At 48.1% G+C, this 13,294-nt stretch overlaps 1 protein-coding gene across 1 annotated transcript in view; it reads left to right on the forward strand.

Annotated features, from left to right (window-relative positions):
- Positions 1-13,294, forward strand: part of PLEK2 (pleckstrin 2) — a 36,337-nt gene that overhangs the window by 21,775 nt on the left and 1,268 nt on the right. Inside the window, 6 exon segments of the mRNA XM_011949823.1 lie at positions 897-1,288; positions 6,165-6,346; positions 8,531-8,622; positions 8,923-9,110; positions 9,345-9,446; positions 11,040-11,123. Coding sequence (XP_011805213.1) covers positions 897-1,288; positions 6,165-6,346; positions 8,531-8,622; positions 8,923-9,110; positions 9,345-9,446; positions 11,040-11,123 — 1,040 coding nt within the window.

Genomic DNA, 13,294 nt, shown 5'->3' on the forward strand with positions numbered 1-13,294 from the left:
CTAAACGACCCTTCTCTTTATGCCTGCCACCTGAGAACCACCTAAACTACCCTTCTCTTTATGCCTGCCACCTGAGAACCACCTAAACTACCCTTTTCTTTATACCTACCACACCTGGCTAGGTAAGACTGTCAGAGTCCTTAGCACTGGGACACTACGTGGCCTCATATTGCCCACATCATTTCACTAGTAATATTCTTTCTAGGAATATATCCAAAGGAAAAAAACAGATGCAGGTCAAAATTTACGTGCAAGGATATTCATTACAGAATAGTGAAAAAAATGGAACAACCTCAGTTACAAACAATAGAAGTTGGCATGTAAACTATGTATCCACATAATCGTCATTAAAAATACATTTTACAGAAATGTAATGGTGTCAGAAGATGCTCAGCAAGGCCAAACAAAACAGGGACCAGGCATGGTGGCTTATGCATGTAATCCTAGCACTTTGGGAGGCCAAGGTGAGAGGATCACAGAAGCCCAGGAGTTCTTCAAGACCAGCCTGGGGAATATAGTGAGACCTCGTCTCTACAAAAAAATGTAAAAATTAGCCGGATGTGGTGGCACACGCCTATAGTCCCAGCCACCTGGGAAGCTGAGGTAGGAGGATCACTTGAGTCCAGGAAGGGGAGGCTGCAGTAAGCTGAGGTCATGCCAGTGTACTCCAGCCTGTCTCTTTTGAGACCTTGTCTATAAAACAAGAATAAAAACAAAACAAAACAAAAAAACTAGAAAATAAAACTATATTTAAAATAATCTTAATTTTTTAAAAAAACCAGAAGGCAAAAACTAAAAGGAAAAAAGACTGGAAGGAAATACAGTATGTTAGCAATGGCTGTCTCCTAGCAGTAGGATTACAGGTGAGTGATTTTTCTCTTCTTTTTATTTTGTAGTTTCTTTCAAGGTTTATAACCAGAAAAATGGCCAAATAGGAATTAGAAGGTCAGTGCCAAAGGTCTTGCTACATACTCAAAAGAGATCCAGACACAAATCCTGCTGTCTTCCTTGGAGAGTAACTTCCAAGGCACAGTCTGGTTACCTGTGCCACGGGACACCCCTCCCTGAACACCATCCCCTCCCCTTGGCCACCTCACCTCAGGGCTTTCTTGTCTGTCCATAGGGCCACATTGTCCACAACTGGAAGGCGCGATGGTTCATCCTTCGGCAGAACACGCTGGTGTACTACAAGCTTGAGGGAGGTCGGAGAGTGACCCCTCCCAAGGGCCGGATCTTCTTGGATGGCTGCACCATCACCTGCCCCTGCCTGGAGTATGAAAACCGGCCGGTAAGTGACGGCCCCTGCTATCCAACTCCTCTCTGTTCCACAACCTTCCCACCTCTGGCCTCTTTGGGAAAGTGGTCTGGGTAAGAGGAAGAGCTCAGAATGAGAATTTAAAAACTTGGATTCAAATCCTGGCTCCGCCACCTACCAGGTATGTGAGCTTGGACAAGTAGCTAACCCTCTCTGAGCCTTCGTTCCTCATCTATAAAATGGGATTAAATAATTGCCCCTGATTGTCTCACATGGTTGTGGTGAGGACTATGAAGGTCATGGTGTATTAGAGCACTGTGTGGGCTGGGAGGCAGGCACCACACAAATGTGAGTAATTACTGCTATCTTGGGGTTCACTATGATGGCTTCATTCACTATGATGGCTTTCATTCCCTGAAGGGTCTGTGTCCCAGAAGTAAGGGGTGGCTTCAACCCTACCATTAAAAAAGTCTAGGCTGGGTGTGGTGGCTCCCGCCTGTAATCCCAACACTTTGGGAGGCCAAGATGGGCAGATTGCTTGAGGTGAGGAGTTTGAGACCAGCCTGGCCAACATGGTGAAACCCCATCTCTACTAAAAATACAAAAATTAGCTGAGCGTGGTTGCAGTGGCCTGTAATCCCAGCCACTTGGGAGGCTGAGACAGGAGAATCACTTGACCCTGGGAGGCGGAGTTTGCAGTGAGCCAAGATCACGCCACTGCACTCCAGCCTGGACAACAGAACGAGACTCCTCAAAAAAAAAAAAAAAAAAACTCCCAATAAATTATTAATCAAGGGCCCATTATGTGCCAAGAAATTTGCAAGGCGTGGAGGAATCAAGGAAGAAAATGGTAAGATTGTTTCTTCATAGAGTTGCTCATTTTATTGGGAAAGCAAGTGGTTAATTGAAAAACATTTGGCATTCCAATGATGCCACAGCTATCAGGAGCTGCAGAGAACCCTTCATCCCTGAAGAGGAAAAAGGTATTTCAGGCTGGGTCAGGCAAAGCTTCAGGAATAGAGATGTGGGCAAAGATGGAACAAGGAGAGAGGCGGTCATTCTGGACAGGTAGAATGTCTCGAGTAAAAGTAAGAAGAGTATGCATGGAGAGAGGTGGGTGTGGCTTCTGGGGAGAACGGCCTCCAGTGTGGTCAAAGGGGAATGTTCACTAAAGGAGTGATAGGAGTTTGGTTAGGGCCAGATGGAGGTAATGGAGAGCCATTGAAGATTTTGAGTGAGAGCATGGTCTGATGAAAACTCTCTTAGAGGCCAGGCGCAATGGCTCACGCCTGTAATTCCAGCACTTTAGGAGGCCGAGGCTGGCAGATCACCTGAGGTCAGGAGTTCAAGACCAGCCTGGCCAACATGGTGAAACACTGTCTCTACTAAAAATACAAAAATTAGCTGGGTGTGGTGGCGGGCACCTGTAGTCCCAGCTACTCAGGAGGCTGAGGCAGGAGAATTGCTCCAACCCAGGAGGTGGCGGTCACAGTGAGCTGAGATCATGCCATTATACTCCAGCCTGGGTGACAGAGCGAGACCCTGTCTCAAAGAAAAAAAAAAAGAAAAAACTCTCTTAGAAAGACTAAAATGAAGGCTGTAATTCTAGCTGCTCAGGAGGCTGAGGTGGGAGAATCACTCAAGCCCAGGAGTTTGAGACCAGCCTGGGCAACACAGTGAAACTACATCTCAGAAAAACAAAAATGTAGGCCTGGCACAGTGGCTCATTCCTGTAATGCTAGCATTTCAGGAGGCCAAGATGGAAAGATAGCTTGAGCCCAGGAGTTCAAGACGTGCCTGGACAACATAGTGAGACCCCATCTCTTAAAAAAAAATTAGATGGGCATGTTGGCAGGTGTTGGTAGTCCCAGCAACTTTGCGGGCTGAGGCAGGAGGATCACTTGAACCCAGAAATCCAAGACTACGGTGAGCTATGATTGTGCCACTGCACTGTAGCCTGGATGACAGAGTGAAACTCTGTCTCCGAAAAAAAAAAAAAAATGTGTAGAAAGAATAAAAGGAGGAACTAGTTTTAGTTCAGTTACTAATAAGATTTCTAGGTCCATAAAAAGGAATCTCACCATTTTCTTTCTAAATAATGATAATAAAACATTATCATGTTTTTCTCTGACTCTCCTACGCTTGCCATGTTCAGGAGAGAAAAAGACTGAAGACAAATGAGGTCAATTAAGGAATCTTCTAAGTATAAGAAAATATTAATGGTGGTTAATTCTGGGTGGTGGGTTTACTGGCATTTGTTATATTTCCCTCTGTACTCTTCTGTAATTTCATATTTGTCTCAAATAAAAAGCAAAAGGAGCTATTAAAATAATCTAGGCATTAACAGGAGAAGTCATTATGAAAGAAATGCCAACAGGACTTGGTGGGTGACTGGCTGTTGAGGACAAGGGAAAAGGAGGCATCGAGTATCATTTCAGCCTAGGAGGCTGCACAAATGAAATGTCATTCCATTATTTCCATTGCAAGCTTGGAGGTGTCACTGATTAAAAGTGGGAAGTCAGGCAGGGGTAGTTTTCTGCTGGGGTAGCTGTAGGACCACTGGAGGATGCTGAGCCTGGGAAAAGATGGGCTCTGCATCCTCTTCCTTTTAGCATCTTAAGACCAGACACAGCTGGGTGCAGTGGCTCACACCTGTTATCTTAACACTTTGGGAGCCTGAGGCAAGTGGATTGCTTGAGCCCAGGAACTCAAGGCTGCAGTGAGCTATGACCATGTCCCTTCACTCTAGCCTGGGAGGCAGAGCAAGACCCTAACTCAAAAAAAACAAAAATTCTACATAAAATTCTTGAATTGTCACCTGCCTGGTTCATGAGTACTTGGGCTAGATCAAGAGGAGCCAATAGATTCCCTAAGAACAAATCATGAAATATATACACACATACTTTTTAAAATTAGAGAACGTGTAAAAAGAGTGTCAGAATTTTACGTGGAATTTTATAGTGTGTCCTAAAATTCTGTTCATTGAAATGGTGAACTGCAGGCTGACAACAGGGGTTCAGGAAGCTGGCTAAACTCTGTTCTTCCACAGTGGTGATGAGCTCACTGTCAAGCTACTACTACTGAAGGAGCAGCTCCGTGGTGGGTGTGTGTGTTTTTATTTAGATGGAGTCTCACTCTGTCACCCAGGCTGGAGTTCAGGGGCACAATTTTGCACCACGCCCAGCTACTTGTATTTTTAGTAGAGTTGGGGTTTCACCATGTTGGCCAGGCTGGTCTTGAACTCCCGACCTCAAGTGATCCACCCACCTCTGCCTCCCAAAGTGTTGGGGATTATAGGCGTGAGCCACTGAGCCCGGCCCGTGGTGTTCTTTAGGACCATGAACCAGTCATGTTTTTTTTTTTTTTTGAAACAGAGTCTCTCTCCGTCACCCAGGTTAGAGTGCAGGGGCACGATCTTGGCTCACTGCAACCTCCGCCTGCCGGGTTCAAGTGATTCTTCTGCCTCAGCCTCCCGAGTAGCTGGGACTACAGACGCCCACCACCACACCGGGCTAATTTTTGTATTTTTAGTAGAGGCAGGGTTTCACCACATTGGCCAGGCTGGTCTTGAACTCCTGACCTCGTGATCTGCTCGCCTCGGCCTTCCAAAATGTTGGGATTACAGGCGTTAGCCACCACGCCCAGCCCAGCCATGTCTTATTCACCATTTAGTTTGGATGAGGGACATTGACTAAGTTTGTAAGCAAAGTAAGTTGGGAGAGAATCCTTTGGAAAACAGATTCAGAATGAAAATGTTTCTGTTTTCCAACAGAAGAGATGGATCCACCTACCACCCGATTGATAGTCTCCTATCAATCCCACAGTTGATCCAAAAAAAATCCCATAAATGTGCACTTAAAAGATAGAGAAGTGGCCTACATGAAAAAGATTCCCTTCTAAGAGCACTGAGTGAGTCTACAGTGCCCTGCAGCTGCCCACAGCCAGTGGGCTCAGACTTCTCCTGCAGCTGTGTGTTCCATTCCATGCACTGTATTTATGAGAATGTTGACCAAGTGTAGAACACATAGCACAAAGTGACCTGGATGGGTTCAGGCGCGGTGGCTCAGGCCTGTAATCCCAGCACTTTGGGAGGCTGAGGTGGGCAGATCACCTGAGGTCAGTAGTTTGAGACCAGCCTGGCCAACATGGTGAAACCTCGTCTCTACTAAAAAGACAACAATTAGCCAGGCATGGTGGTGGGCGCCTGTAATCCCAGCTGCTGCCTAGGCTGAGGTGGGAGAATCGCTTGAACCTGGGAGCCGGAGGTTGCAGTGAACTGAGATCACACTATTGCACTCCAGCCTGGGCAACAGAGCAAGACTCCGTCTCAAGAAAAAAACAAAAAAACAAAACAAAACAAAAAAACAAAGTGACCTGGATGGGAAGGAGCTGAAACTATATCCTATGAGAAATGAAAGACTTGATGCTTAGACACAAGGAAAGAGGACGGAAGGGAGCATGACTAACAGTCCGTTCGAGGTAGGCATTAATATCCTGTCATTTCCTAATGTTCCCGGGAGCCCACAGCCAAGTGGCAGAGCTGGGGTTTGTGTTCAGATGGGTCTGACTTTGAAGCCTGGGCATTTCCCTCTTCAGTGTAGGAGCTGTCGTAGGAGGTGACTCTTCATCTGTGTGGTTCTAGAAGAGAGAACACAACTAGCATGTCCAGGAAGCAGGCCCTACACTAAGTGCCTTGTCCACAAGGGAAAGGCTGCCATGTGAGGCCGTGAGCTTCCTGTCACTGGAGGTGTCCAAGTGAATCTTTAAAGACCACCTGCTGTGTGGCTGAGGGCTCGGGGCATTTGGCAGTCACTGTCACCTAGATTCTCCTGGGGTCCCGTAATTTTTGCTGCCTGGCGTCCTCTTGCTCTGCCTGCGTGCTGGCCTGACTGGCTGTCTCTTCCCACAGCTCCTCATTAAGCTGAAGACTCAAACATCCACAGAGTACTTCCTGGAGGCCTGTTCTCGAGAGGAGCGGGATGCCTGGGCCTTTGAGATAACCGGGGCTATTCACGCAGGGCAGCCGGGGAAGGTCCAGCAGCTGCACAGCCTGAGAAACTCCTTCAAGCTGCCCCCGCACATCAGCCTGCAGTGAGTGCCCCGCTTGCCGGGCTCTGTGGCAGCCTTTCCTGCCTGTGTTTGGTGGGCAGGGCACCCCGCCCCTTGGGGGAGCTCTGTGCTTGCTTCACAGCCTGGCTGGTGCTACCACTGTGCTTCAGGGCCTTCAGCTGTTCCTGTCCCGTGTATATGATTTTCTCTGCTTGGGAGCGGCCCTACTTACCTGCCCCATTTCTATGGGATCTCTTGTGGCTCCTGCCACCTCTGCACACCTCCATGACACAAGACCCCCATTCCATTTCAGCCAGGGTGCTCAGGGCTCTGTCACAGCTCCCCAAAAATCTTGTCTTAGTCTGTTTTCTGTTACTTATAACAGAATACCTGAAATTGGGTAACTCATAAGGAGGGATTTATTTCTTATCATTATAGAGGCTGGGAAGTCCAAGGTTGAGGGGCTGCTTCTGGTGAGGGCCTTCTTTCCGGTGGGAGCCCTCTGCAGAGTCCTGAGGTAGTGCAGGGCATCACATAGTGAGGAGGCTGAACATGCTAACATGCTTGCTGCAGTCTCTGTTCCTCTTATAAAGGAAAGTCCCATTCCCATGGTAATTCATTAACTCATTTAACCCGTTAATCCATGAATGGATTAATCCATTCACAAGGGCAGAGCCGCCATGACCCAATCACCTGTTAAAGGCATCATTACCTGTCAATATTGCCACATTGGGGATTTTCAACATGATTTTTGGGATAAACATTCAAACCACAGTAAATCTCCACCAACCTCCCAGGCAACAGAACTGTTACACCCATCAAAGATGTATGAGTCCATTCCTGGGCTCACCAGGCACTGAAACCTTGACTGTACACTTCCTATGGGTCTAGGGAGCTGCTGAACACTGGTGGGTGCAGGGAGGATCAGCTGCAGATAAGGGTGGGTAGGCAGGTGGGTTCAAAGATAGTTCAAAAAGTAGCTGAGGGGGGTTGGACTTAATGCAGGAGGATCACAGAGAATCATGTGGGCTACTGTGCACTCTTGGGGCTTTTTTGTTTTTTTTCTGGGACAGGGTCTCACTCTGTTGCCCAGGCTGGAGTGCGGTAGCTCAATCATAGCTCACTGCAGCCTTGACCACCTGGGCTCAAGTGATCCTCCCACCTCAGTATCCCAAAACACTGGGATGATAGGTGTGAGCCACTGTGCCCAGCATACACTCTTGTTTGTAAGTTAAAAGTCACAGCGCTTTGGTTTTACTACAAAAGCAGTGTGTGTCTGGCATGGAAATATTAGAACATTTAGATAAGCAAGAAGAAGAAAAGAAATATCTGAAAATCCTGCCTCTCAAATTTTGATGCATAACTGAACACCCCCTTCTGTGGTGAGGAGGTATAAACAGGCCTACCTGCAAAGAACAAGGGAGCTGAGAGGCCGAAGAAAGGGGCTGACAAATCCAGTTTCTCACAAGGCATTTAATAGGGACTTACAAACAGAAGTGACGTCTCTGCTGGCCAAGAGACAGTGAATCACTACTCTTGTCCTCCAGAAAATATCCTTTCCATAGCAAGCTTTTTTGGGAAAATGTGCAGCTAGTCGTGCCTCAGACTTTCTTGTGAAACCTGTGACAGCTGGGGAGGTTAGATAAACATCTTTATGAGGGGTGAGTTGTGCTATGGGAACACCATGGTATGCGGGAGTCAAACATCCATCATCAGGCCAGGCACAGTGGCTCACATCTGTAATCCCAGCACTTTGGGAGGCCGACACGGGCGGATCACTTAAGGTCAGGAGTTCGAGATCAGCCCGGTCAACATGGTGAAACCCCGTCTCTACTAAAACTACAAAAATTAGCCGGGTGTGGTGGCACATGCCTGTAATCCCAGTTGCTCCAGAGGCTGAGGCAGGAGAATCACTTAAACCTGGGAGGCAGAGGTCACAGTGAGCCGAGATCACACCACTGCACTCCAGAATGGGTGACAGAGCGAGACTGTCTCAAAAAACAAACAAAAAAAAAACAACAAAAAAAATCAATCATCACGGTGGCTTCACTTCAAGATGGCATCACTCTTGCCATGCAAAAGGCTGCTTTCCTACACCCCCTTTTTTTGTGATGTGTGTCACACCATTTGCCACTTGCTTTATACCCTTAGCAGTGACTCAGGACCTTCCCTTGTACCTACCAGTGTGACGAGGGTTCCCTCTCCTTTGCCTTCCCTTCTATGTAGTCGCATTGTGGACAAGATGCATGATAGCAGCACCGGAATCCGTTCAAGCCCCAACATGGAGCAGGGAAGCACCTACAAAAAGACCTTCCTCGGTGAGCCTGTTCCCCAGGGCCGGGCTGGGCGGTCAACCTGGGACATGGTGGTGCAGGGCTCAACTGTGTGCTTCACCACCCTGTATTGAGGTCAGAGCTTCCTGGTGGGCAACATGCTGGCCTGAGATGGCCACGTGTGGGTGTGCAGCCACGGCTCTATGCAGCAGGTATGGCCTTCAGTCTGCTCTTGGGTAGAGCCCTGAGGCTGCCCAGAGGGCTAAGGTCAGCAAGGTCATTGGCCACACACCCCAAGGACGCTGGTCCGTTACCTGTTGCCTGACTGGTGCTGCCCTTGGCCAGGCTCCTCCCTGGTGGACTGGCTCATCTCCAACAGCTTTGTGGCCAGCCGTCTGGAGGCGGTGACCCTGGCCTCCATGCTCATGGAGGAGAACTTCCTCAGGCCGGTGGGTGTCCGAAGCATGGGAGCCATTCGCTCTGGAGATCTGGCCGAGCAGTTCCTGGATGACTCCACAGCCCTGTATACTTTCGTAAGTTGGGGAGTGGGTTCTTCTTGCCACCAGGGCAAAGGTTAAGGAAGACATAACAGAGTGGGGGTCTGGGGTCCACAGTCACGGGAGGAGACCTTGGGCTTGGGGGACGACTTCATCCTGATGCAGAATGAGGTTTCTGTCCTGAAGAATTTCCTTTCCCCTCTGACAGCCGCCATAGCTTGGGCCTGGGTATTTTCTATAGCAGAGTCCTTGTTCCCTCTTTCCCCCTAGGCTGAGAGCTACAAAAAGAAGATAAGCCCCAAGGAAGAAATTAAGCTGAGCACTGTGGAGTTAAGTGGCATGGTGGTGAAACAAGGCTACCTGGCCAAGCAGGTATGGCTGCTTTGGAGCAGGGAAGAGAGATGGACAGTTCTCAAGGTTAGGGGAGGCAGCAGTGAACACAGAGGAAAGGAAGGGCTGAGGCTGCTGGAGGGCACCAATTATAGCAGAATCTATGAAAGCAGGAGCCCAGCCAGCCCCCAGAAGCAAGTCAAAGAACAGGCACATGCTCACGCTCACACACACACGTGTGCCAGACACAAGGGCTGTTCAGGAAAACTGTACTATACACACATAATTATCATAATATCAAAAAACAACTTCTACAGAATTGCCCAGCTTCACATATTTGTCTTGGAGGCGTTGCTGACTGGCTTGAGGTTTTGCATTTGCTGGCCTTCTGTTCCTTGGGGCGTCCTGGGGTCTCTGCCTTCCCTCAGAATGTGAGATTCTGCACACCCCCTTGATACACTTTCTGAGCTAAAAACAATTTTTTCTACCATGTCGGTAGGTTGAAGATCAGATTCTCCATGGTAAGGCTCAGTGTTCAAAGCCTGGCCATGGCCACTACTCCTAAACCGTGTTTGGGAGAGCAGCTGTGTTGAACCAGAGGCAAGCCGTGTCCTGTGGCATTCCTACCTATGCCTAACAAAAAGGGTATTCTGTGAACAAAATCACCTGTCCTTGGCACAGGAAGTGAAGCAGACATTTTGCACGGCCTTCGTGTTTGTGCACATGTTGTATACCATGCGAATGTGTGTGTCCGCACAGAGGGCACGTACATGGCTTGGTGCCACTCCCATCATTACTCGGAGCATTTGCTATTGCTGACACCAGCTTCTTGCATATCAGGATCCTCATCTGCTCTTAGATTCTTATCATCCCCACCGCTGGCTCTCTGCGCCAAGGCCCTGCTTCTGCTGGGCCTGATAGGAGTCCTTCCCAAGGGGAGGAAAAGAGGCCCCTAGGGGAGCTTGAGGAGGATGTGGGAGGGACTCTGAGGGTGTTCCTGACTAGGAGGGCTAAGGTTTGTGATCTAACCTTAGCCCTCCCAGTCAGTGAGGCCAAAGAAAGTCACACACACACACACACGCGCACACACACACACACACACACACACATGCACATGTCAGCTTCTTACACATTTAGGTTTTATCATATAATTGATCATTTCTTGCTTTTTTCCTAAAGCGCAATGTGAAAGTGGTTTTACTGCACATGTGGGCACATGTGTAGACTGACAAATATACATGCAGCTGAAGGTTTGTTTTTGGACTGATGTGGCCCTTAGCTGGTGCCCTTGGGCTCAAGTTTACCTGTGTGCTCCCAGCCCAGCTGACACCTCCTGCCTCCTTGTCCTCCTTTACGCCCCGAGTGGTGCGTGTCCCTTTTCCTTCTGCACGGACTCTCTTTGGCTTTGCTGACTTAAGGTGATGGCGTTTTTGCTACAGTGTCATTGAGTGGGGGTGTTGGCAGGGAGGTCTGTGACATGTCATTGCTATCCTTAGGTTTCCTGCGGACTGGTTTTAGAATGTAGTCCCATTGGAGCAGGCTGGCTTGTTGGGGGTTTGCCATTACATGCATAGATGCAGGAGAGAGGGACATGCAACTGTCACCAATGAACTTTGAACCATTTCTTTGCCTCAGGGGCACAAGAGGAAAAACTGGAAGGTGCGCCGCTTTGTTCTGAGGAAGGATCCAGCTTTCCTGCATTACTACGACCCTTCCAAAGTGAGTGTGCATGCTGGCTCCGTGCTGGTCCTGTGTTGTGATGCCCCCAGACACTCCTCTCCTGGCACAGCGGGCAGCTGGCTGGACATCCTGTCTTCCCCTGGCACCTGCTTCTGCTGCACCTTGCCTTTCCTTCCACAGTCCAAGCTGCTCTGCCCCGTCATCACATAGGTGCCTGCTTCTTGAGCGGTTTCTTCTATGCCTAATCCCCCACTTTCACATGGGAGGCCATCTTTATCATTTTCAGAGGAAAAGCATCTTTTGGTCTTCCCCAAAGCCTGCTTTGTGAGTAGGGAGGATGAGGTAGGCTGACAGAGACTCCTACTGGCACGTCCCAGCCTCTCCACACTTCCCATTCAGAGACCCCATTAATTCTGCGTCCCTCCACTTTTCCCCACCTAGGTTTTGAAAAGTTTCTGTCACCATATGATATTTAAGCCATAATTTACTAATTTGCTTTTTAAAAAACTTTGATGGCAAATTAAAAAAAACCATTTTTCTGTTTCTGATACTAGGTATTACCACATGCTGAGTGGATCTAATTCCAGTCAAAAGCAAACAAAAAGGGCCCTTTAGTTAGCAGTTCAGTCTTGTCTTGGGCGATGTATGACTTTCATTAGTTTTTGTTGAAATAGTGAAGAGTGGGCAGTTCCTTCCTTACTGAGCTTCAGTCAGGAACCGCTGCCTGGACCCAGCCAGGCCACAGGAGGGCCCAGAGCCAGGGAGGGATGTGGCAGGAGGAGCCTCCAAAAAGCTCCTGTTGACCTTTCTGTGGGTCATGGTGGCCTGGCTACAGGATGGAGTTCAAACTCCTTCCTTCCTGGCTACCTCAAATCCTGTTTGAAGCAAGGAAGAAATAAACAAATGAAAAAACACTTTAGTTTTGTATTTAACTCTCACCATGGTCTAGCCTAACCTACTTTCTTTGTGCCCCTGATGAGTCTGCTGTCTCGGCTTTTAAAATAGGAAACAGAAAATGTACATACACACATATGTGCCTGTACACACCTATCTATAAGTACATATACATGTAAATATACATATATATGTACACATGCACAAATGCTCACATATGTACATAGATGGAAACAGTGCAGAAGAGATTACTCAAAGCAAGTGTGCAAAGGAAATAAAAGAATTGCCAAGTTTCTGGGCTGCAGGTACAAGATAAGGAACCATCTCAAAGGCATTCTGCGATTAATTTGTTCCCCACTTTACTCCCACTCCTCCTCCTGTTTGGGCTGAATGCCCCTCTCCTGCCCGGGGACCTACTCTCCTATCCAGGCCCAATTCAAGTCTCCTGTCCTCCCTGAGACTGCCCTTGAACCCTCCAGGCTGGGGCAGATCCCTTCCTTCTCTGAACTTTCCTCCCATTAGCATTTAGTAGTACAAATATTTCCAGTATTTTATTTAACCATTTTATTTTTTGCCCTACCTCTTGCTGGGCCCAATATGCAGTATGAATTTGATTATTGATTAATTGAAGGGCTCCTGGGGCCTGAGGCACGTGGTGTGTAAAATTGCCCTAAATCATCCAGGGACACCACCAATCACAGTTTTGTATCACAGGAAGTTTCATGCTAGGCACATGCTAGACTTGTGTAATGATGTCCTATGTGCAGGAATCTATCAACTTTGCAGAGATGATTACTATGGCTGGGTGCAGTGGCTCATGTCTGTAATCCCAGCACTTTGGGAGGCTGAGGAGGGCAGATCACTTGAGGTCAGGAGTTTGAGACCAGCCTGGCCAACATGATGAACCCCTGCCTCTACTAAAAATACAAAATTAGCCAGGTGTGGTGGCGTGTGCTTGTAATCCCGATTCCTTGGGAGGCTGAGGCAGGAGAATCACTTGAACCTGGGAGGCGGACGTTGCAGTGAGCCGAGACTGTGCCACTGCACTCCAGCCTGGAAGACAGAGTGAGACTCTGTCTCAAAAAAGAAAAAAAAAGAAATGATTACTATAAATATGTATTTCTGATTGCTTTGTAAGATGCACACAAGGGTTAAGGAAGCCAGTGAATGTTTTTCTGGGTAGCATGTTGGATCAGAGGCTCTGTTTGAGACATCTCCAGGAACGAAAAGCAAATTTGCAAGTCTGCGAGACTTGGTAACTACAACATTGGTGGGCACTTCTGCTGCCTGCTGTGAAAGAGGCCCAAGCTTCCTTA

The sequence above is a fragment of the Colobus angolensis genome, unplaced genomic scaffold, assembly GCF_000951035.1.
Source record: "Colobus angolensis palliatus isolate OR3802 unplaced genomic scaffold, Cang.pa_1.0 Scaffold3, whole genome shotgun sequence".
Classification (NCBI taxonomy): domain Eukaryota; kingdom Metazoa; phylum Chordata; class Mammalia; order Primates; family Cercopithecidae; genus Colobus; species Colobus angolensis.